The sequence below is a fragment of the Callithrix jacchus genome, chromosome 8, assembly GCF_049354715.1.
Source record: "Callithrix jacchus isolate 240 chromosome 8, calJac240_pri, whole genome shotgun sequence".
Classification (NCBI taxonomy): Eukaryota; Metazoa; Chordata; class Mammalia; order Primates; family Cebidae; genus Callithrix; species Callithrix jacchus.
This window is the reverse complement of record NC_133509.1, coordinates 125,397,291-125,422,795: the sequence shown is the minus strand read 5'-3', so window position 1 is coordinate 125,422,795 and position 25,505 is coordinate 125,397,291. Positions and strand designations below refer to the sequence as shown.

The window sequence follows — 25,505 nt, the reverse complement described above, 5'->3', positions numbered from 1 at the left end:
CACCCACCCCGAGCCTCCGCCTTCTTTTCTGCTTCCTTTAAAGTGTGGGGAACATTGTATTGTCTCTTTTGGAATGTCCTCCCTCATCCTCCTTCCAACAGGCCTTGCTCTGTGGCAGATGCGGGGACTATACACGTGAGTGACTGAGGCTCTGGAGCAGGACCCACAGCAAACCAGCCCCTCCAGTCCCAGGCCTTAAGCGAGGGCAGGAGCATGGCCTGAGTGACAATCTGTGCCACTGAATTCCCTGCACCTGGCACAGCAACAGGACATTAGTGCCAGGACACCCACAGGTGCTCAACCATGTTTATAGAGGGGAGGAAAGAACTAGAAACGGCTTTGGTTGGAGCAGAGCGAAAAGAGCCCCGCCCCCGGGACCCAAACACCCAGATGCTGTTCCTCACTCACTTCCGTGCTCTTGGCGGGACACTTGCCCTCTCTGGGCCTGTTTGTCCCCCTATCAAATAGGAGGGCTGGTCTTTTGGGGGATCCTCTCGTGCCCTGCTCACTGCTGCCCTGACTACCCACTGGACACCTGCCACAGAGTAGGGGGCTGTGGGGCTGTGGGGCTATGGGGCTTAGAAGCTGCTGGCAGATGGGCTGTGGTCCCTCTCTGGATGTCCCACCAGTTGCCAGCAACTGTTCTCTAAAAGCCACCACAGCCCATGGATATTTCAGCACCAATGCTGAAGCACCCAGTTTCAAAGAAATCAGGCCAGGGGAAATTGGGGGCCAAGTCAGTGAGATTCACACAGGGCTGATCAAGCCCTTTGGCTTCTGGCCAGGCTGCCGGCACCCTAGCTGCTGGCGTTTACTGCCTGACAGCCCATCACTTTGCACTGCTAATTGCAGAATAAGCTCCTCCAGAATATTCCAAATCATCCTGGAAGAAAGCAGCTTTAAGAGATTCTGCCAGTCAGATGCTTTAAAAAGAAGAAATAGTCAAAGCCATGCTCACATTTTCCTGGGGCTTAACGGAGCCTTCATCTGGACCCGCCGGGAGGTCTTCTTTGAGGAGCTGTGTTAAGCCGCGGGATTCAGGGATGTGGGGAGAGTGGGCGGGAGGTCTGAATCCACCATTCCTCTAAGGCCCCAGAGAGGGGGCATGTGCCCTTCTGGAAGCTTTCTTCTTCCTATCCTGAAGGCCCATCCGGTAGAAAGGGAAGGGGGCTTTTCCATGTGGTTCCGAAGACTCAGAGAACTTCAAAGCATGGGGATTTGATGAAAAGGCCAATGAGGGCCCCACACTGAACGCACAGTTCAGACTATCCACTCCTGGAGTGGGCTGCCTGGGGAAGTCGCAAGCTCCCTGACCCTGGAGGGGGCCACGGCCCATCAGGGACAGCAGCAGGGGCTGTGCGTCAGAGGCAGGCACCCCTCAAACCCTGGGGAGTTCTGCTTCCATAGCTGGTTGGCTGCTGGCTTAGAAAAATAAGAGGATTTTTGAAAAAAATGAGCATTGTTTCCTTCTGAGTTGAGTTCAATGCTGGAAAGGCTTGAACCCCAGAAGGCGCATTTCTACACATAAAATGTCTGACCTGGAAAAGGCGCCATGAGAGCACAGCCCCTGCTGCCATCAACTGTCCCGAGTGAGCAGAGGTGCTGCAGCTTACGGTCCCCCAGTGCTCCGAGAGGGCGCACTAGGGTCTCCCCTGCCCCTCCTAGAATACTCAGCACGCTTCCTGAGGAAGAGTCCCTTGGGGGTGTCTGGCCTATGCACAGGCCACAGCCCCTGTCCCTGCCCCAGATAAAAGTATCATCCCCCTCCTTAGGTTCTTTGGGCCTCAGACTTTTCTCTGGGGCTGCACACCCCTGTGTCTGACAGGGACTGGCTGGCGGTAAGTGGGGGCATTTGTTTGGCTAACTTGAAAGCGAGTGAGGAGGCACCCCCCTCCCACCAAGTTTTGGTTCTGACGTTGGAGCAGGGAGCCACGGGGATGAAGGGATCTGCCTTCAGTGTCTGACTGCAGGCCCAAGGGAAATGGCAAAAGTGACCAGCCCGGGGGCCGGGCTCCTGCTCACGTCCTCTGGAGCTCTCCTCCTTCGTCCGAGCTGACCTCTGTTAGAAGAATGCCCTCCTTAAGGTGGCCTGTCCCTGCTAGCTGCGCTGCAGGCGCTTCCCTCCTCCCACACTGCCCTTCTGTGTAGGTTCCCGGCCCCGCACACCAGCTGCCTTTGTGGCTCTGGAGGTGAAGTGGCCGCGTGAATGTTCTGTCCCTACTTAAGAGTCTGGGGGTGGACGGGATTGGAGGCTACCTGGTGACAGCGGCAACCATCACATCACTGGGGAGAGGGCCATGTACAAGTCCTGGCCACCTGCGGTGTATGAGGCTTAGATGGGGACAGGCTCTCAGGAAGACCTAGGCTTGGCCTTTGGGGAAACTGGGTCGGCCCTGAGTGAAATGGGCCCAGTGAGTAAACCAGCCCCACACCTGCCCCTGCCCAGAACTTGTGACCTGCTGAGAGGAAGGTGGGCCTGCCTGGCGCCCAAAGGTCCTCCAGCTTGCTCTTGAGTGGTCCAATGAGGGGCTGAGGGATTGGCAGCATGTGAGTTTCACCCCATGGTGGAGCTCTGATGGGCAGAGATGTGCAGGAGGTGTGGGACTGTGGGGCTGGGGATACCTCCCCTCAGCCAGAACACCGGGACCTGACCCTATGGAGCTTCTGGCCTGGGGAGGCCGGCCTTCCAGCTAGGACACACACACTCAGCCCCCTTGCAAGCCAATGCCATTTCTAAGCACTCAGAACAAACAGAAATGAAATACAAAACAGCCCCGTAGAGCCCAGGCCTCGCCCAGAGCTTCTAGAATCCAGGTGGAGAAGCTGGCACAGCCCCCACCCCACCCACGTGTGTTTTCAGTTCCTTTTCAAGGCATTGTTGGAAAGTGAGGTGGGGCTCAGGGCTGCCCCCTCAGCTGCGCCCACAAAATGCTTGTGCTCAGAACTGACAGTGCCTCTGACACTTGCCAGAGAAGAAAGGGCCGCCTGGGAGGAGAGGAGGCAGGGGCAGCCTCAGCTCTGTGTTCCCAAGCTGCTCCAAGGAAACCCTTTCAAAGCCAGTTCCCCAGGGGCTTCTCGGAGTGCTACTGGTTTGTGGTCTATTTATATTCTGATTTACAAGAAAAATGTTTTTGAAAACACCCTGCTTCCCTCCTATCAATGGCATCCTCTAGAAGGAAAATGCAAATTCCTGAGAAGTGGGGATGCACATGTGCGGGTGTTTCTCATTTCATGCCTGCGTTTCAGCCAATGCAGACGGCCGGACCAACTGTGCTGCAGCTTTTGGGAAGGGGCCAGAGCTCTTGTGGGGGCTCCATTTTCCTCAGGTCAAGGAACCCACTCTTAGGGGCCTGGTGGGCTTCCTGAAAGCCTACTCTGCTGTCGACATAGCCCCTGACAAGCAGAAAGCAGCTGGGGTCGAGGGCAGAGTTGGAGCACTGTAATCGGAGTCTAAAACTTTGGGCCAGGCACTGCACCAGGCTCTCCAGATCCAGCTCTTCAGGAGCCTACCTTCTAGCCCCTCTCTGTGTCCAGCAGGGTCAAGGCCTTGAGCAAGGCTCTTCTCTCTGTTTCCTCCTCTGTAAGAATGTTGGCTCTGTGGGTGGGTTCTGGGATTTTCTTAGAGGGCGGTGTCAGGTCTGTGGTGTATAAGCAAATAGCCTGAGGGGAGGCCATACAGCACGCTGGACTCAGCTGGGAGCAGCGCACCTCCCCCCAGGGGCTGCTCTCATCCTCCAGAAACCATCATGATAATGCTTCTGGAAGGAGAGGAGGCTCTGAGTGTGCTGGTCTGACTTGGGAGCATGCACAAGGGTGACCTGAGGCCACAGCTTTCTTTGGGACTTCTCCTTCCCAACCACCCCACAGCATCCCACACCATCCCTCCTCCATCCCTCCATCTATCCAGCAAGCATTCCCCCAGAGCCTCTTCTGGACCAGCCCCACTCCAAGTGCCATACATGCAAAGACAAATCACAGTGGTCCTTGCTCTTAAAGAGGGAGACGGATGGAGGTAAAGAGTCAGCAAACCACGGCTACCACAGAAGGGCCTCCCCTCCTCTCGGAGTCACTAATAGTGTCAACTGAAAAATCAGGAGGTTCATACCTTTGCGGAAGAGACTTCATTTCTTATAAAGGATTGCAGCCTGCAGGGTGGCCATCTTGACTGGCTGGGAAAGGTAGCTTTGGGCAGAGACCAAAAGCAAGCACTTTGAGAGAGGGGAGGATGGAACAGGGATATATGTGGAACTGGTTGACCAAGTATACATATTCAACAGGTTATAGGAGGAGCTATGAATATTCACAAAGGGGGGATGTGTGCTTGTGTGTGATAAGCAAATATGCATATTACATGCATCCCATGTTCACTTTAGGGGGGAGACATAACATTTAGCTGCATTCTGTTAGGTCCTGTACATCAAAAGGTGAAGCAGGGACAGGAAGATGCACAGGGCTCCGCCTCTGTAGACCAGCCAGGACCAGCCTGTGGTTGTGGCAGCTTAATGGGAGCTCAGTGAGGGTCTGGTGGTAGGTGGGCTGCAGTTGTTTTAATATTGCTTATCTCGGGGCCAATGCTTGTTTAGCTGCTAGAGAAGAAGAAAAACTTTGTAGCAGTTAGAAGGCACTTTATTCTTTCAGGGCTGCATGACTTAGCTGTGGCCTTAGGGCTGGTTTCTAATTTGGTATCTCATTGCACAAAGAATCTGTTCCATCAGTCATACAGTCTCTAGTTTAACAATGGGAATGAGAACAGCCATAATCCTCATATTGCTGAGGGCAGCCATTCACTGAAGGTGTACAAATGTGCTGGGTGACCTGCTAAGCGCCTGGCAAGCTTGACCTCATTTAGTCCTTACTAAACGAGTTAGTCCAACTAACCCCCCATTGGCTGGTATTTCTCCCCATTATGCAGATAAAGCATCTGACACTCAGAGTAAGTTGTCCCAGGTAAACGGTGGAGCTAGGATTCAAGCCCAGTCTGCCGGGGTGAGCCTAGGACTCACACCGCCAACCTGCTCTGCTGTCCCAGAGCGTACCATGCCCTTCCCTGTGGCCAGCCAGGTCCCTCCAGCAGCAGCCAGGGTCTGTGGAGCCTTTCAGACCCCTCACCTACATCCTGAGCCCCCGGTGTGCCATCCTGGGCCAGCACAGCTACAGCTCTGGCCACAGCCAGCTTAGCAGCACTGTCATCTTCCCAAAAGGCAACAAAGCTGGGAAGATGGGCTTTCCACCCCAGAAGCTGCCACTAGAGTCCCTGACACCCCACCATGAGCTCTGTGACTTTGTTCAAAAGTTGTGGTGGTGCCCGCTCAGCTCCAGTGGCCCCAGCAGCTTAGGTGCGGTCTGAGCCATGGGAAAAGGTGCCAATCCTGGTCCTTGGTCCCCACCACCCTTGCCTTGGGCCTCACTTCCTCTGGAGAAGAAGGGACCTTACTCCACCAATGAGATTTGACCTCCAGCAGCTGCTGAGAAAATCTTTCACACTCTCCATGGCAAGCTGTGGTAGGTCAGAGCACAGGCCCTGGACCAGGCAGACAGACCCATGCTCACTCCGTGGTAGCTTCAAACAGATGCTGCTCTCATCGAGTTTCAGGATCTCCTCATTTATTCATTCTGCCCCAAGTTACTCACCACCTGCCCAGTGTCAGACCTGCAGATGCAGAGATGACCAGGGTTCACCCAGTCCCTGCCCTCTAGGCACTCACAGCAAAGCCTCGTGAGGGAACAGAGCTGGAGATAAGCACCTCAATTAATGTGGCACCCATTGCACAGAATGGTGTCAAAAGCACTTTGCAGTCAGCAAAACATACACTACATTGATCATAATGCCTTGCATATGCACAATTCATAGAGCCTGGTGATCCATGCATTTGTCCTCCCAGGTTTACTTGTGTTTTTGGAAGCCACCTGACAACACTGCCTTAAGCCACCCATGTCCACCTCTACCCACTGCAAAGGGTAATGATGGAGTTTTCGACCCAGGAGCAGAACAGAAAGATCTTTAAGTGCTCCAGTATCGTCACTGACACTAGACTTCCTACCATCCGTTGCCCTGGTATGGGCCAGCAGGCTCTGCACAATCCAGGCCCACTGTGATGTGGTGTGGGGCAGCTCGCTGCTCTCTGCACCGACACTGCACTGCTGCCCAGGGAAGCTGAGAGCAGTACCAGCAGGGAGCCTACAGATAAGCCAGGCCCTGGTGCAGAAAGCACTCAGAGTGCTTCACCTCCATCCCTGCTGTGGATGCTTGATTTCCAAAACATTGTGCCTGAAGAAAAGCAACAACCAGGTAGACCCACTGACCCCCCACCTGGAGCTGAGCCACAGGGCTGCTTTTCAGCAATGGCTTCTCCTTGGGAAGGATGCTTTCTTTCAGGGAGGCTATCTCCCTGTACCTGTACCCTTAGAGGGATAAGCAGTGGTCTGTGACTTGCTCTTAAACCCAGCAAAGGGCTTTGCTCTTGTGCGGAGCACCATGGGGATGTCCAAAATCACCCAAATGAGCTTTTTTTTTTTTTTGTCTCTGTCACCCAGGCTGGAGTGCAGTGGCATAATCATTTCCTTTTTTTTTTTTTTTTTTTGAGATGGAGTTTCGCTCTTGTTACCCAGGCTGGAGTGCAATGGTGCAATCTCGGCTCACCGCAACCTCCACCTCCTGGGCTCAGGCAATTCTCCTGCCTCAGCCTCCCGAGTAGCTGGGATTACAGGCACACGCCACCATGCCCAGCTAATTTTTTGTATTTTTAGTAGAGACGGGGTTTCACCATGTTGACCTGGATGGTCTCAATCTCTTGACCTTGTGATCAACCCTCCTCGGCCTCCCAAAGTGCTGGGATTACAGGCGTGAGCCACCACGCCCCGCCTAGCATGATCATTTCTGACTGCAACCTCCACCTCCCAGGCTCAAGCAATCCTCCCACCTCAGCCTCCCAAGTAGCTGGGACCACAGTGCACACCAGCACACCCAGCTAATTTTTGTATTTCTTTTTTTTTCTTTTTCTTTTTTTTTTTGAGACGGAGTCTTGCTCTGTCACCCACCTCCTGGTTCAAGCAATTACTCTGCCTTAGCCTCCCGAGTAGCTCAGATTACAGGCACCCACTGCCATGTCCAGCTAATATTTTGTATTTTAGTAGCGACGGGGTTTCACCACTTGGCCAGGATGGTCTCGATCTCCTAACCTAGTGATCTGCCCACCTCAGCCTCCAAAAGTGCTGGGATTACAGGCATGAGTCACCATGCCCGGCCTCCAAAGGGGTTTCGGTCCTTCAGGCTTCTGCCTGGGAGGACAGTGCAGGCCCGCCCCTCTGAGGCCTCCTGTACCAAGGCTGCAGCAGGAAACCGTGTGCACACAGACCTTCCAGGGGCTCCAGTGCGGGTGCCTTTGGTGTCTGGCAAGGTGTTTGGCCCTTGGGCAGCAATTATCGCAACAAAAGGCCAAAGTGAGGAAGATGCTAATTGCTCTGAAACTGGCCAAGTCCATTTCATCTCATTTGAAATAACAGGTTTAATTTAATCTCTTATTGCCAATTTGGTGCATCATCAAGATCCTATTTGTACAAAACACCTGATTATGATAATTACCAGCTTGGGAAGCAGCCTTCATCTGTGTCTGAAGAAAGGGACTAATAAGTTACTTCCTCCGTGATTTCCCAGCTCTCTGAAGCTCAGCCCCAGCCGGCTCCCAACCCGTAGCGGCTGCAGGAACACCAGGGCTGGGGAAGGTGAAAGTCTGTGTGTGTGTCCTCTCCACACACAGGGGAGGGGAGAAGCCCAGTGTCAAGGGTACATGCGGCATAGCTGACCGCCTCGGCTCTGCCGCTCACTACCTGTGCAAGGGTTGTAGGCAGGTCATCTGGTCTGTGAAACTTAAGCCCCAGCAGTGCTGGCTCCTGGAGGTGAGAGAGGGTGGAATGGGACCTTAGTGCCCAGCGCTGTTGGTGATTTGCGTTGGACCTCGAGCTCTTTGAGAGCAGGCCTGCACTTATCCACTCCGTCCAGCATCAAGCAATCACTTGGTGGGTTTTGTTGGGTTTGATGTTGGGGCGGGGAGTTACAGGTTATGTGGTAACATCATTATCGGAATCTGCCTTCTGCAGGCTGAAGGCTGGGAGCAAGCAGGAGCTGTGTGCTGCTGGGCAGTGCTGCCGATGGGGGGCACTGTGGCTGCCTGGCTCCGCAGGGATGAGGTGCATTAGGGCCTCTGGCAGATGGACAAGGGCTCAAGCGGAAGGGCCCAGGCTGACTGACCACAGCTGGGAGGCAGGAGGGGGCTGGGGCAGCATCCTACAGAAACACGTTGGCTGACAGATGAGCCTGGCTGAACCCAGGGAAAGTTGGACCCAGCTGGTGCTGAGAACAGCTCCATGCCAGCCTCAGGAGTTAGGCCTCTGATCTCTGGAGGAGAGAGAAAGCTAGGCCTCTAGAACTGTAAAGGACATCAGGGCTGCAGTGTAGAAGAGCACATGGACCCTGGGAAGGGTAAGGAAGGAAGGTCCCCGGCCAGCACGGAGGGGCTTGGGTGGTGCGTCACTCCCGACGGCCAGACACAGCCAGGTCCCAGTCCACCTCTGGCCAGTCCTCTAGCTGTGCTGGCTCCAAGCAGTGGCTCTGACTGCAGCTGGAGCTTGTCTGGTTGATCCGCCATGGGCTGATTTCTGAGCTGCTCCTGGCTCACTGGGGAGAGGCCTATTTTTCATTCCTGTGCCAAGCCTGAGCTGGCAGCCGCTGGCAAGTCTGCGATGTCTCCCTAAGCAGCTCCAGCTTTAGGAATTAATTCCACTGAACAGATTGCTCAGGAAGCTTCAAGGTCATCTGGAAATGGCAGTTCCTACATTAGGACTACAGGTCCAGGTATATGGGCTGGAAATTTCCAAGCCCGCAAGAATGCTAGAACACCAGAGTACTGCAGAGGCTCTTAGTGGCCAACACTGGGGTGCTGGCTCCGATAGCCCCTTGGGGCTGGTTGTCTGCAGGACTTTTGAGGGCAGGTAGACATGCCCCTGGCCCCACAGTTGGCCAGATTCAATGGCCTGCCACTTTCTAAACAAAAATCCCAGCAGGAAGGGACTGGTGGGTTCTTCCCACTCCGGAGGGTGCCAAGAGCAGAGCCCTCCACATCACACTGGGCCAAGGCCCTGGTCCTTTTGGTCTCCACATCTCATCTGTCCACTTTCTGGTGGACAGAATGGCCCAGTCCTTTGGCTCCGGCAGCCTCCCCAAGCCTCAAGATCACAGCTGGCCTGAGGCAAGGAGCCCTCCCGGTCTATGAGCAGATATACAGGATGCTTCTAAGCTGCGGGTCTGAGCCAGAGGGAAGCTGTGCCTTGGAGAGGAGAATTTCCCAATCATAACTTGGGAAGGAGCAATAAAATCAGCAATTAGTGGTCAGAGAAATGAAAGGGAAGACACAGCATGGCAGATGCCCCCTTCCTGTTGCTTGGATGTAACTGGGTTATTACCTGAGTGCCCTGGGGCCCGCATTGAGAGATCTCCACTGAGTGCTCCTCTGCTGGCCCAGGGCTTGCCTCTTAAAGCGACAGAAGCCCGGCAGGAAGTAGGGGCAGCTTTAGGAGCAAGTGGACCTGGGCTGGGCAGCAGCTCGATGTTGATTGGCCCTGGTACCTGGGGCGAGAACATGGCCTTCCTGAACCGTGTCTACCCGATCTATCTAAAGCAGTAGTAATAGGAGATGGGCTAGATACAGTGCCTAGCATGGTGCCCGGCAGAGAACAACCCTCCAGTTGGAGGAAGAAACAGCACAGGGCTGATGCTGCAGTGCCGGAGCCTGGTGGGACCTGAGTTAGATTCTCCCCCTGCAACCAAGAAAGCACATTGGCTCACCGCTCATCACCCATTTGCCAGAGGCATGCAGCATGTGTCTCCCTGCCAGGAGAGCCACTCAGAAACCTCTCATGTGGATTCTGCATCTTGATGCACCAAGAAAGCCATGCCAGGAAGGTGTGTGATGAGCTCCGGCTGTGATCTCTCCAGGCTGCTGCTCACAGCCGCTACCCAGAAACCTCCCTCCCCGCGTGGTTACGCTGGAGTGTTCCAGGGTGAGTGCAGGCTGGTAACCTCCCTCAGAGAAAGCGGGCAGGAGCTCATTCGACCTCATGTCCTACTGAGTGCAGCCTGGCTGAGTGGCCTTGCATTTGTTCTGCTGGTTGGGAAGCAAGGATGTGGACTTGTCAAATTCCCTCTTAAAGAGGTCCAGGTGGTCCAGAGCACTGTCCTGGGAGATGGGCATGATTACTTGTGACCCCCAGCTGGACTCCATACCCGGAAGCACTTCGGGCAGGCATGAGGAGTCAGGAGGCAGGGTTCCACAGTGGCCGGCTACAGTCAGGTGCTTGACCGCCCCAGCAGCATCTCTGGCAGATGCAGTCAAGGACCTGGTCATATGCAGGAACTCCAGCATGGACACATGTTTGGATATTCATAAGAAAAGAAGCATCAGGTGTTTCTGTTGTCTTCTCGAGAAGGTAGAGCTGACCCTGAGGCCTGCTGTCCCTAGCCAGGGTCAGGCAGCCCTCTGTACATGAGGCAGCGTGGCCTCCACCTCCTCCTTGCCCAGGAGAGCTCCCTAAACTGCCTCCCCGCCCCAGAGCTGGGGTCTCTTTCCTCCACCTCCCACTGAAGGAGCCTCCGCAGGGCTCACACACTACCCTGGGCCATGGGTCTCCTTGGCTGTCACCCCAACCACGTGCTCTCCTGGGTGGACATCCCAGCTCCCCTGTGGGGGGCTTATGGGTACAAGTGGCTCAGGGAAGTCAGTCTGTCTGCCGTCACACTGGCTGGTTCTGCTGACAGCCACCCTGCTGCCCCCTTGCCCGTTGGTGAAGCAGGGCCCTGTGAGCAGGCAGGGCTGCCTCGTGAGTGACACTGCCTAAAGGGAGGGCAAGGCTTTATTGGGAGATTCAGGATGAGATTTGAAAGAGCAGAGGGCCATAACACATTCCTCAGCGGGAAGACTAAACAATGTAAAGATGTCAGGCCTCTCCACACTCTCCAAGAGAGATAATGCAAATGCAATTTGACTTCTAAAGGAAATGAAGAAACTGATTTTGAAATTCATCAAAACTAGTACAGGGTAAGATTGTCAGGAAACATACTAAAAGCAAGAGCAGTGAGGGAAAGCTCTCATTCTACCCACTAAAACATGATTTGGGAGTCACGGAAATTAAAACAGTGTAGGGCTGATGCAGAAATTAGATATTGCGGCTCGTTGGAAAATAGTGCAAGGCCCTTGCTTCAGGTAATAATTCACTCTGTGATGGAGGCAGTGCCGTACAAGAGTAAGGGGAGGGAGGACGCGCTAGTTTGTGTTTAGCAAAGTAGGAGGGATCCATCACTCCCTGCCGAGATAAAGTAGTCAGCTACTTAAAAGAGGGAAAATTACAATAAATAGAATTAAACATGTGTCAGCTCTTTGAAAGGATAACTTCCTAGGTTTTGAAGTGGCAAAAAAAAAAAATCATCAAAGATCAACAAATTTGATTTTTCAACTTAAAACTTTTCAAAGAAAAGAATCCTAAAAGTCAAAGAATGGGCTGGAAAATTATGGTGGCAGATGACTAGCAGTCTTATGAAAGGCGCCTAAACAAAAGCATGGGAAATATTTAACCTTAGTGGTTATTGAAGAAATGTAGATTTCAACAAGGAGGGGCATTCTGCATGTATGACATGAGCAGAAATAGAGTCACGATAGAAGGGGGCAGGTGACCAGCCACAGGAACTGCTAATGGCTAAGGAAGCGGTGCAGCCTTGGAGGACGGAATTTGCAATGTTTGGGGAATGCTAGAGAGAGTCCTTACACAGTGATCCTGCTCTGGGGGGATTTGCCCAAGGGGAGAATCTCCAAATGGTTGTCCTGCCTGTTCCACTGAGCCGCCCCCAGGGCCACTAAAAGGAACCCGTCGGGGACACTGGGCTCCCCTCCCCCCTCCCCCAAGAAGTTCCTTTTTGTCTGTTTATACATAGACTGTGTGGGTGTTCTCGGTAAGATTTCATTTAACCAAAGGTTTTCAGGGATACAAAAAAGATTGGAAATCCACTGATGTAAAGAACAAAGAGGCGCTTTCTGGAAAGATGTTCATGTCTGTGTGATTCAGAACAGCAGAGAGATTGGATGTGACCTAAATGTCTCTCCCCGGAGGGAGAGGCTGAGAAGGTGTCAGCGTCCATTGGAGGAGAGAGTACACGCATCGCTTATGGAGGTGCACAGCTTGGAAACATGATGATGATAAAATAAGTGGGACCAATGGGTACACCCCAACTGAGGAGAACTGAGATGACAGCTGGGCACAGCCTGGGGCAAGCAGGGACAGTGGGGTCAGGGCCTTGGCCAGGGACAGGGCTCTGAGCAATTAAAAAATCGGTCATGATCATTCTGATATCATGACATTTCTTTAGGTCAAAAAAAAAAAAAAGATTGGGCAAGGTGGTTTACGCCTATAATCCCAGCACTTTGGGAGGCCGAGGTGGGTGGATCACTTGAGGTCAGGAGCTCAAGGTCAGCCTGGCCAACGTGGTAAAACCCCAATCCCTACTAACAATACAAAAATTAGCTGGGTGTGGTGATGCACACCTATAATCTCAGCTACCAGGGAGGCTGAGGCAGGAGAATTGCTTGAGCCCAGGAGGCGGAGGTTGCAGTGAGCGGAGGTTGCACTGCACTCCAACCTGGGTGACAGAATGAGACTCCCTCTCAAAAAAAAATGCAGACTGCCGGCCGGGCATGGTGGCTAACACCTGTAATACCAGCACTTTGGGAGGCCAAGGCAGGCAGATCACCTGAGGTCGGGAGTTCCGAGACCAGCCTGACCAACATGGAGAAACCCTGTCTTTAAAAAAAAAAATGCATACTGCAGACTTCCAATTGGTTCATTGATGGCCCTTAAGTTTTCAGATGAACCATATGAAATTGCTATTTTTATATTCAAAACATGGCTGAATATCGGCAATTTTATATCAGTCAGCTCAGGGACCATTTTGACTGTTGCCCGTGAACGCAGGAAGTACTTGAGAACTCACTATGTATGGCCCCAGCTCAGTGGTGATACATTCCCGGCTCCAAGGAACTTACTGGAAACTCAAGGACAAGTAGGAGCCTCCATGGCTGACTGTCTCTCTCTCTGACCCCTCCAGGCCCTGATCCTTCACCAGCTGGGCCGCTACAGTCTGGCGGAGAAGATCCTCCGGGATGCGGTGCAGGTGAACTCGACAGCCCACGAGGTCTGGAACGGGCTGGGTGAGGTCCTCCAAGCTCAGGGCAATGATGCAGCAGCCACCGAGTGCTTCCTGACAGCCTTGGAGCTGGAGGCCAGCAGCCCTGCTGTGCCCTTCACCATCATCCCCCGCGTGCTCTGAGCAGGCACTCACCAGCCTCACCTGCTGCCCAGGCCTTGGAGGCCCTGCCGGGTGCCAGGGCTCATCCCATCGCCCCACGGGGATGAATCTGCCGCACTGAGGCCACGGACGAGTGTTCGGATGGGCCACGGTGAACCAATCAAACCAACCCCGAGTCATCGCTCTCACCACGTGTGTTTCTCTTGTTTTTTGCCAGCCCAATGATAGTTTCTGAACCTACTGTCATTGTTCAAAATGGATTATGTGCCATATTTTGTTAGTTGACATCTGAGTTTTAAGTAAAATGATTATGGAATTAATCAGCAAGTGTAGAAGAATATATTCAAAGTTAAAATTCGATGGCAGAGCAGATTATTTTTATCAGAGCTGTAAAGAAAGCAACTGTCTTCTCCCCACACCCCTCCTGCCCCACCTTGGCCCAGAAACCAAATGTGAACCGTCCGTTTCCCATCTCAGCACTAGTCCCCATCGGGACACCAGCTGTTAAGTTCTTGGTTTTACTGTCAATAATTGTACCATGTGATCAATTACTATCCTCACTTAGAACAAAGCCTGAGTCCAAGAATATTTATATTTTACCAATATATGCCTGTTACAAGAGAAGGAAATATGAGTTATTTAAGTTTAACTTTTTTATGTGAATTCAGAGTTTATTTATCGATGGAAATATGTACAAAGAAGCTTCAAATGGAATATTTACCGACATTCCTTATACATGACAGATACTTGGCTACATGGGAAGATGATGTTAATAATAAAATGATTTTTAAATGGACTCATAGCCTGTGTGATTCATAAAAGCTCATAGACTTGAGAAAGGTGTACCTGAGGGCCAACCCTGGACATGTCAGCCCTTGGCACAAGGAGGCCCAGCCCTCTCTCTCCCCATTTATTTTTATTTTTATTTTTTGGAGACAGGGTCTTGCTCTGTTGCCCAGGCTGGAATGCAGTGGCATGATCACAGTTCACTGCAGCCTCGACTTCCCAGGTTCAGGTGATCCTCCCACCTCAGCCTCCCGAGTAGCTGGGACCACAGGCGCGCACACTACTACGCCTGGCTAATTTTATTTTTGTTTTTGTAGAAAGAGGATCTCACTATGTTACCCAGGCTGGTCTTAAACTCCTGGGCTCAAGCAGTCTTCCCACCTCTGCCTCCTAAAGTGCTGGTGTGAGCCACCATGCCCGGCCCTTTCCTCACTTGTGATTTGAAGATGATCCGTGTGGTAGGGACGTGTTTCCTGAGTCCTCAGCACCCAGGCCTCCTTTTTGCAGCAGCAGGCCTGGTTTTGGTTTGGGATTTGCCTTAGCTCTCCCCCGATGGGGCTTTAGAATTGGAGCATGCGATTCAGGCCTGCCCAAGCAGGCTTCTGCACTTATGGGCCACAGAGGGCCAGGAGTGAGCCTGTGACCTGAAGTGGTCCAGTCAGAGCAGGAGCTGCCAGGAAGGCTGTCATTCTTTCCTGCTGCGCTTCAAGCTGAGAGGTGAGGCTGGAATGGCAGCAGCTTTCTTGCCACCGTGAGGAGAAGACGTAAAGGTGTTCGAGCCAAAGACCAAATCCCACAGAGTAGACAGCAAGACCAGGAACCGGAGACAAACAGAGCAGTATCTGCAGTCCCTCAGGGGCAGCTGTAGGGTGGCCCCACCTTTCAAGGACCCGGGGAAATATGGAGTGCTGAGCTCTGACCTTAGGTGCCCTGAAGCCTAGAGGACTGCATTCAAGCTGGGTACAGCCTCCATGACTCACTCAGGCAGGTGTGCTGTGGGCAGCCAAGGAGGGAGAGACAGTAGATGGGAGCCCGTTTTCAAACTGACCCTGCCAGGGAGCACGTGGCTCTGAGTGGTCATAAGTCATGGAATTTGCAATGTAGGGCCCAGGGCAGAGGCTAAGTGTGGTGGCAGCTTGCCCTGATTGAAGGCACAGGACTGGGCTCTGCCTTCCCATGCAGGAGTGTGGGGCAAGGCCCACCAGCTCAGGACCAGGAAGGGAGGAGGCTGGGGCAACCAAGATGGATAGTGCAGGTGCCATGCCAGACGCTCTGCGCCAGGCTGTCACCTCGGAGACTCCCGTGCACATCGGCCCTCCAGGGGGCCGGAGCTGGCTCCCGTGTGCCTCCCCAGCACTCCCCATGGTCTTCATCTCCCATGGGAGAACCACCCCCCCCACCCACATGGCCAAGCTCTAACAGCCAGAGGCTTCCAGCTCCCCAGTGTCAGTGACTGGTTCGGGTTTGGGCATGTGACCCACGCTTGGCCAATGAGAAGCCCCCACCTAGGACTTTTGGTATGAAAATATTAGAAAACAAAGCCTCTTTGTGCTGGGTTTGATGTCCTAATAGGGTTCCCGTGGGGGGCTGTGCGTGCCATTTGACGTTGTATGGGATGGCCTGCCTGAGAATGTCAACACAGAAAAACAGAGTGAGGAGGTGGAGAGAGAGCCAGGCTCAGGGTCACCGCTGGAGCACTGGAGCCCAAGATTTTTCCATCATAGGAGCCCACACGGTTTCCCGTCTTGCTTAGCGCAAGCGCAGGGGTTTCCATCACCTCTACCTAAAACGTGCCCAAGAAATGCAGGCAAGTCCCGTGGTCCCCGACACTCCCCACTTGGACGCACTTCCAAACCCCTCAGTCCCCTTCTTTCATCCCACTCACCCACCTCATACTCTGTTTTCCAGGAAATCTTGTCCTTTCTACCCAAATTGCATCTAAAATCTCCCATTCACTTTCATCCCCAGAACCTTGGCCCCAACCCCACTCAGTCCAGCATCTGCACAGCTCTCTTAGAAGGGAGGATTGGGTTGGGGCGCTTCCTCCGTAAACCCCGATGGCTTTTTAATCTCTGGCCTGGAACTGGACTCTGTCTAGGCCCCCTGTGCACCTGGCCTGCCTCTCCCCCAGGCCTTTTGTGGCTCTGACTTTCTTCCTAGTCTTCTGACCTGCTGAGTCTTTCACAGCTAAGGACATTCATCCATCCATCCTCCTCCATCCACCCCTTCATCCACTCATTTGTCTACCCACCCATCCATTCACCCAGTCACCCACCCATCCATCCACCCAGCCACCCACCCATCCATCCACTCACCCACCCACCCAACCATCCACCCACCCACCCAACCATCCATCCATCCATCCACCCACCCACCATCTATCCATCCTCCCACCCACCCAACCATCCATCCACCCACCCGCCCATCCATCCATCCACCCACCCACCCAATCATCCACCCACCCACCCATCCATCCATCCACCCACCCACCCAACCATCCATCCATCCACCCATGCATCCATCTATCCACCCATCCACCCATCCATCCACCCATCCGCCCATCCATCCACCCACCCGCCCATCCATCCATCCACCCACCCACCCAATCATCCACCCACCCACCCATCCATCCATCCATCCACCCACCCACCCACCCAACCATCCATCCATCCACCCATGCATCCATCCATCCACCCATCCGCCCATCCATCCACCCATCCGCCCATCCATCCACCCACCCGCCCATCAATCCATCCACCCATCCATCCGCCCATCCATCCACCCACCCATCCATCCGCCCATCCATCCATTCATTAACAGGTGAGGACGCTAAGAGGGCAGGACACCTGCCTGGAGTCATTGTGGAATTACCTGGCAGGACTGAGATTGAGATGGTCCTGAGGGATAAACCTTTTTAAGTTGCCCAGGTCTGCCTAATGGAGGCCTTTTTTTGGACTGTGAGATGCAGGAGATGCCCTGTTTGATTCCAGGACTAGTGCTGACCTTAACTTAGGCAAGGCGTTCCTGTTCTCCTGTCTTAGTCTCCTCATCTGTACAATTTAATTCATTCATTCACTCTGTCATTCATCCAACACATATCTATTGAGTGCTCACAACATGCCAGATGCTTATGCTAAGCACTGAGGCTACAGCAGTTCATGGCACAGATGCCACATCCACTTAGGACCCACCTAAGGGCCTTTGTGGTCATCGTCCCACCTCGAGAGCCTTTGTTCAATCACATCTGCATGCCCCATCTGTCATGGAAGGTGACATAGTCACAGGTTCCAGGGCTCAGGACGTGGACATTTTTGGGTGTCGGGGGAGCACATTATTCTGCAGGCCACAGCGTGGGAGCTGGGAGGCTGTCAAGCTCCTGGCGTCACAAAGGTGAGCCACCATGGTGCTTAGACCAAGGGGCTTGGAGGAAGTGGCAAGAGGCCCTCAACTGTGAAGATTCTGCAGACAGAGCCAGGAGGTTTTGCTCACACGTGGAGCTGGGTATAAGGGAGGGGAGACGCCAGGGATGAGGGCGAGGGTCTTGTCCTGAGCTACGGGAAGGATGGTGCTGATGACCAGGAGACAGGAAGAGTAGGTTGTGGAGGAGAGGGGAAGGGGGTGTCTGCTTTTAGGCAGGTTGAATACAAGCTGCCTGTGAAGCCTCCAAGAGGGAGGCAGCTGGCTGGGCAGGAGCCCAGGCCAGAGCCCGAGATGAGGCAAGGTGTGGGAGGTGTCAGGGATGTGGGGCTGGGGTCAGGGGTCTGACAGGCAACTCGGGACAAGTATAGACAAAGAGGAAGAGGTCAGGGCTGAGCTCCGGGGCTGGCTGGTTTACAGGCTGGGAAATGAAGAGAATGGGAAAGAAGGCGCAGCAGCAGCTGTGAGGGAGGCGGAGAGCAGGCAGTGTGAGCTTCCTGGAAGAGGCTGGTGGGCTCTCTCAATGCCCAGAGGCCCCAGCAGAGTGGCCTGAGAGCTGACCATGGGCCTGGCGGTGTGCAGGTTGGCAGTGACCTTGACCAGAGCTGTGCTGGGGGTGGCATTTTGCTCCCCAGATTCATAGGGTGGAGCCCCCGCCCCAGTGTGACTATATTTGGAGACAGGACCCTAAAGGAAGTAATTCAGGTGACATGAGGTCATCGGGAGGGCCAGGACCCGGGAGGCTTGGCATCCTCACCAGAAGAGACTCCGAAGTGTGAGTGAGCTCACGCTCAGCCACGCCAGGACACATGGAGCAGGTGGCCATCCGCAAGCCAGGAGAGAGCCTCGCAGGAACCCAGGCGGGCCGGAACCTTCGAATTGTTCCCTGAGTCTCCAGGACTTGGAGAAATTAAGTTCATGATTGAAGCCACCTGTCCTCAGTGTTTCTCTTACAGCAGCCCAACCCAGCTAGGGTGAGGTCCAGCCAGGCTGGAGTGGGCTCAAGCAGACGGAAATGGGAAGTCTCTTTCGAGAGCGTCACTGCAGAGGGCAGCTGAGAGCGCAGGGTGGGAAAGGGCTGTGTTGAGGGCAGGAGGCCTTGAGGAGCACCTTGTGTTTGCAGCTGGGCAGGCAGCCAGAGGAGGGAAAGCGGGAAGCTGAGTGGGGCTGGGGTTGCCTCAGCTGGGGGCCTGGTGGTTCTGCAGAGCAGCAGCAGGAGGGAGGCAGAGGCCTGGGTACCCCCAAACCAGGGAGTCCTGGGGAAGCGACACTCACTCAGTGAGCAGGGAGCCAGCTTCAAGCAGGGTGGGATGGCGAATGGACCAGGAAGGGAGGGAGGAGGCCCTTCTATGAAAGAGCCACCACACCCAGCCAGAAGGATCTCAGGACAGAGCCAGGCTGGGAGTCCCGGCAGGTGTGGTGGGGGCAGGCCACTTCCCACCGTGCCCCATTTGGGATCCATGGGCTCCTCTGCTTGCCTGTCTGTCTGTCCACCTCATTCCAGGCCTTGGGCCCCGGGCTGTGACAAGGGCTCTACTCACACTCAGGGCTGGGTGGGGACCTCCCCAGGCAAAGGAGGGAGGGAACCGAGGCCTCCTGTTATCCTCCGTGCCCCTACCTGTTGTGATGGTCTGGGGGAGGGTGCATGCTTGTGCACAGGTAGGCGTGTCTGTGATCACATGGAGCCACCCCAGACTCCTCCAGACGGTCCCACGCATCTCCTGTGGCCACACGGTCATCCTTGGGGCCCAGACCATCCCTTGCCAGGCTCTCTCCTCGTCATCCCTGGAGTTCTCCACCTCTGCCCTGTGTGCTGGGCCCGTCACCAGCCTGTCACCTGCTGCCCCAGCCCCAGCCCAGTTCTCCCCAGAACAGCCAGCTCCCGGCAGGAATGAGTGACTCGGCCCCACTGAAGGAATTTCAGGGCAGGGCCAGCCACTGTCTCCCTCTGGTGTCCCCACACTCCCAGCCCCGCCACTCAGCCTTTTCTATCTCCACCTTCTCATTCCTGCTCCTCCCCAACCACCTCTCAAGGCCAGTAGGGTGGACATTGCCCAGTGTGGGGACACCACTCGTGTTGAAGTCCCGTAAACAGTGTCTCGGGCACTGTGCCAGGAGGCTGCTCCCATCCCTCCCCTAGCTCTGCCTGCCCCATTTGTCCTGCCTACTCCAGGAACAGCCACACATTTAACCACAAACCTTTGAGGCCTGGCCAAGTCTGCGGGGGGAGGCAGGCAGTAGCAGCCCCATTGGGCCTGAGGACCCCACACTGGCAAATGGGCCAGACCCCAGCACTCAGCCTCAGGGCTGCAGCCCCTCCGCCACTAGCCTTCCTCCCACACTTGTGGTCACGCATTTCCTGCTGCCCCCGCCCATGCTGCCTGGACAGGAAAGGAAAAAAGGGCATCCTGTACCATTTCAGACATAGGTTCTCTCCTCCTGAAGATCTTTTGGGGGCCAGGCTGAGGCCCCCTCCTCAAGGCCACGGCCTGGGGGGCCCACTCCAGCTCTGCACCTGCCAGGGGTGGTCCCTCCCTGGACTCAGAATCAGATGGGAACCATCACCCCTGCCCAGCCTGCCTTCTGGGCTGAGGTGTGAGTCAGCAGGCAGCTGTCAGGCATGGTGTGTGCCAGGCAGGGGACACCAGGGCCACTGATTCTCAGGACTACCGTACAGGGTCTCAGGGCCAGGCCTGCGGGCAGGACTCCTCCGGACACTCAGGCCCGAGTAGGGCTGGTTCTGGGAAGGTGGCAGCATACTTTCTGCAGGTCTGCCTGGAGCCACCAGCTCTGCAGACCATCCAGGTCACCCATGGCCCCCTCCACCCTCCTCATCTCCTTCATCTTCTGCTGTTTGGCCCTTGACCCCCTGAGGACATTAGGGCTTCCTGGTGACCACTAGGCTGTGGGTCGCACCGACTTGGCTGAAATCCTCGTTCTGCCTGGCCACTTCACCTCTGATGGGGGAGCACTTCTGTCTCCTTGTCTCTATGGTGGGGAGTAACTTCCTTTGTGGGATTTTGGGCATATTCACAGAGGTCAACCTGGACTGGGCACAGAGCCTGGCCCCCAGGGGACACACAGTCAACGCCTCCCGTCTTTATTCCATCCTTACTTGAGGGGTGAGTGGCTGCTGGGACGTGCTGAGGGTCCCTGAAGCGGGGTAGGAAGGGCAGAGCTATCTGCAGCTTAGATAAGTCTGGTCCCGATCTGCATGGAGGAGGAGGTGGGGGGCCTGGTCAGCATGGGCACGGCTGGGGGCCTCTGTGACTGCCACCACTCTTGCCTTTGCCTCCTTGACCCCACAGGGTCATCCTTGGGCTCTGGGTTCAGCCAAGGCCTAAGGAGGGTCCTGTAGCCCTGTACCACTCTGTCACACATGGGAGGCTCCCATCCACCGCTGCCTGAGGTGGCACCTGTGTCCCAGGCACTCAGGCTATGGGTCCGCTGGGCTGGAGCCTGAATCGAGGCATGGCCACCCACTCTCCTGGAAGCCTTAGGCAAGTCACTAGTTCTCTCTAAGCCTCAGTTTTCTCATCTGTGCGATGGGGAGAACAAGGCAGTCATAAAGATTCAGAGGGTGTGTAAGACACAAGTGCATGGCTGACCAGAGCCCAGCCCTACCCACCATGGCTTCTCTCCCGGGCAGGGCAGCAGGTCAGGGTTTCCAGCCTGAGCTTAGCCTGCCATTCAGCAGTATCCAGGAATGTGACTTCCCCAAGCCCATGGGGGCTTCCTGGGCACCCGGCACAGCCTGAAACCTCCACCCATGTGGCAATGAGATCTTCCTGCCTGTGTTCAGCCCCGGTGTATCAAGGACCCCTGGCCAGACACAGGTACCTGGGCTGGGGAGCTGGTGGTCTTACTGGGGACTGGGCAGACAGACTCCAAACAGAGGCCAAACAAGTAAGATAATTACCCCTTGGCAGAGATGATGAGAGCAAATTTTAAGTGACAAGCAGAGGATTACTTTAGGTTGGATGGTTGGGAACAGCTCTGTGAGGCAGTGACAGCTTTAAGAGGGATCGCGAGCAAAAGCCCAAAAGCTTGAGGTTCTGCCACTTTCTACCAGATGACTAGGCCCAGCCAGTTTGCAAAAAGGCTGGTCCATCCTCACGTTGCCAGCAAGGACCAGACCATGTAAAGACAGAAGAGCATCCTGTAAGCTGCAAATAGGGGACCAATTTCAAATTCTTTCCAGAGTTTCTTTCTTTAATATGTTGCCCAAAGATAACAATGTTAATTTTCACAAATATTTTCATGTACTGGGTTTTTTTTGTTTATTTGTTTTTGTTTTATTTGAGACAGGGCCTTGCTCTGTCACTCAGGCTGGAGTGCAGTGGTACGACCTCAGCTCACTGCAGCCTCCACCTCTCAGGCTCAAGTGATCCTCCCACCTCAGCCTCCTGAGTAGCTGGAACGACAGACACCAAGCCCCACTAATTTTTTGTAGAGACGGAGTTTCGCCATGTTACCCAGGCTGGTCTCCAACTCCTGGGTTCAAGTGATCTGGTCCCCTCAGCTTCTCAAAAGTCTGGGATAACAGGTGTGTGTCACTGCACCTGGCCTACGCAGCAGTTTTAGAAACAACAAAATTAAAATAAGAAAAAAGCGGAGCTCAGACACAATTAGACTTTTCAGTCAAGTGTTTTCGGATTCTCTGGCTTTCAACTTTATAATTGCACTTCCAAAATTTCAACTTCAAATTTCATTTTATTGCTTTCAAAATCTTGAGCCAGCTTGTCCTTTGGATCTGGGCTGCGCCTGTCTGCACTGGCAGATGGACAGAGCTCCTGTGCAGAAATGAAGCCAGTTCGCCCACGGCTCTTTTTTTATTTTGAGATGGAGTTTCGCTCTGGTTGCCCAGGCTGGAGTGCAATGGCACAATCTCGACTCACCGCAACCTCTGCCTCCCAGGTTCCCACAATTCTCCTGCCTCAGTCTTCCGAGTAGCTGAAATTACGGGCATTCGCCACCAATGACTAATTTATTATTATTATTATTTTTTGTATTTTTGTAAAGATAGGGTTTCGTGCTGGGATTACAGGCATGAGCCAAAGCGGCTGGCTTTTTTTTTTTTTCAAAGCAAGCAGCGTTTTCTTTTCTGTTGTGATCATAAAACCCTGGTGTTTCTGGTGTGATCATAACTCCCACGGTATCAGTTGCCTGTTGCTGCTATAACAAATTGCCACAAACATAGTGGCTTAAAACAGCACATTCCTTTCTTTTTTTTTTAAGTTATAACAATATATTTTAATCTCATAACAAGTTCAATTGAATACAAACTCTTCACATTTCGGCTCTTAATATTAACATTATATCATTTTATATTATGTATCTATTAGCAGAGATGTATGCAGATTTACATTTTGTTTTTCAAATTCTATAGAATTTTTTATTTCCGTATTTTATTGAAAAACACAATGTTTGGTTACATGAATAAGTTTTTTTTGTTTGTTTTTTCTCTGAGATGGAGTCTCTGTCTTGTTGCCCAGGCTGGCGTGCAGTGGCAGGATCTCGGCTCACTGCAACCTCTACTTCCCAGGTTCAAGCGATTCTTCTGCCTCAGCCTCTTGAGTAGCTGGGACTACAGGCGTGCACCACCATGCCTGACTAATTTTTGTGTTTTTAGTAGAGACAGGGTTTCACCATGTTGGCCAGGCTGGTCTCGAACTCCTGACCTAGGGATCCACTCGCCTCAACCTCCCAAAGTGCTGGGATTACAGGTGTGAGCCACCATGCCTGGCCTAACCTATTCTTTATTATCAATGATTTCAGTTGCTTCACATTGTCATACCGCATACAATGGAATGGTTAAGGCCAGCATACATTTATTGAGCATTTATTATGCACCAATCATTCTACATGTATTAACTCATCTAATCCTCATGACAATCTTATGAGATGGATACGGTTATTACTGATACAGGCCCAGGTGAGAAATGGAGCCCTCTCCAGAAGACGAAAAATCTTGCCCAAGTTTGGATGATGCTACAGCAGGCCTCGAACCCAGGTCACCTGACTCCAGAATCCATACTCTTAGCCACTCACACGCTCATTCTTCTCTCCTAGCAATCTCTGATTATCTGTCTTAGGATAGAATTAGGACTTGCAGAATGGTAGTTCATCAGGCTATATTTATTGAGGGCTTAGTTTGTGCATTTTCCATCATATGATGGGGTCAGCAGGGCACCTCACCTCTGTGGTCTCCTTCCCCCAAACCTGTGACTCCAGCATAATCATTCAGTTAATCCTCATGACTCCAAGAAGTGGTGTGTTAACTGGCCAAAGCCATGCTGGTTGGCTCCAGCAGCTGGGCTCTGTCTGGGGCTTCTGTGTGTTAGCCAATCATTAGCAGTAGTGAGGGCTATGGCCTCTCCCTAAAAGCTCACCTTGCCAGATGGTGCCCCATTAATGCACAGCACAGTCAGGTCACACCATCAGAAACAGGTAACAAAGCGGTCAGGTCATGCCATGGGAAACAGGTGACAAAGCACAGTCAGGTCACGCCATCGGAAACAGGTGACAAAGCGGTCAGGTCACGCCATCGGAAACAGGTGACAAAGCGGTCAGGTCACGCCATCGAAACAGGTGACAAAGTGGTCAGATCACGCCATCGGAAACAGGTGACAAAGTGGTCAGGTCATGCCATCAGAAACGTAACAAGGCACAGTCAGGCACGCCATCGGAAACAGGTAACAAAGCACAGTCAGGTCAGGCCATCGCAGGTAACAAAGCAGGTCCGTGGTCTGGCCTGGCCAGGGCCCAGCTCTGCCATCTCAGGCATCGACAAGGATTCATGTGTAGGGTCCACCAGAGGCTGATACAATAGAATTCAGATGGCAGAATTCAGGAGTCAACCTCTTTTCTTGTCAGACCACACAACACAATCCTCAAGGGCATCTCGGCACAGGACTGGATTGAGTCCTTGATCCTGAGGCACTGCTTGAAAAGTGGAGCCACGGGGCATGTTAGAGGCACCTGCACACGATTGCTAGCCACCTCACACATCCGTAACACCGCTAATTTCACATACACAAAAAGCATGTCTCATATCCAGTGTACGGACTATCACACCCTCAAACCCTCTGGGCCTGAGGGGAGATGTGTTCATTTTGCTGAGCAGGTAACAGCTGCCTCTAAACCAGGGGTGTTCAACCTTTTGGCTTCCCTGGGCCACATTGGAAGAAAAGGAATGGTCTTGGGCCACACATAAAATACACTATAGCTGTATGATACTAATGATAGCTGATGAGTGAAGAAAGGAAAAAAAAAATCACAAAAAAACTCATAATGTTTTAAGAAAGTTTTAAAAATTTGTGTTTGGCCGCATTCAAAGCCATCCTGGTCTGCATGCAGCCCATGGGCCACGGGTTGAACAAGCCTGCTCTAGACTGTGGGCTTCTGATTAGAGTCTTTCAGATGCTAACTGTCCAGCCCTTGAGTCTAGGCCTCTTTACACATTTATATTATAGTCTATGTACACCGAAATTAACACATGTATGTGTTGCACTGTCCTCGCTGAAGTATATAATTTCAGGCAGTACAAAAGGTAGATATAGTAATCATCCCCATTTTATAGATGGAAAAATTGAGACTCAGGATGTTGAAGCAACTCACCACAGTACCACCTGTACTGCCTCCCACATCAGTCTGATTCTATGACCCATTCATGGCCTCCCTGCAGAAGCCAGGGCAAAAAAAAAAAAAGTAACATTTTTCATGCCCTTAGCATGTATTAATAAATTGCTCTACGGTCGGGTGTGGTGGTTCACACCTGTAATCCCAGCACTTTTGGAGGCCGAGGTGGGAGGATTGCTTGAACCCAGGAGTTCAAGACCAGCCTGGGAAACAGCAAAACCCCATCTCTACAAAAAACAGAAAATTAGCCAGGCATGGTGGTGTGTGCCTGTGGTCCCAGCTACTTGGGAAGCTGAGGTGAGAGGATCGCTTG

General features: G+C 53.2%; 1 protein-coding gene across 6 annotated transcripts in view; it reads left to right on the top strand.

The window, feature by feature from the left end:
- Window positions 1–14,144, top strand: part of TTC7B (tetratricopeptide repeat domain 7B) — a 267,642-nt gene extending 253,498 nt beyond the window's left edge. For all 6 annotated transcript variants that reach the window (XM_035261265.3, XM_035261263.3, XM_035261261.3 and 3 more), the window contains one exon: window positions 13,148–14,144. In XM_035261265.3, the coding sequence (XP_035117156.1) occupies window positions 13,148–13,369 (222 nt within the window). In that variant the 3' untranslated portion in view covers window positions 13,370–14,144. The remainder of the gene's footprint in view (window positions 1–13,147) is intronic.
- The last annotated feature ends 11,361 nt before the right edge of the window (window positions 14,145–25,505 follow it).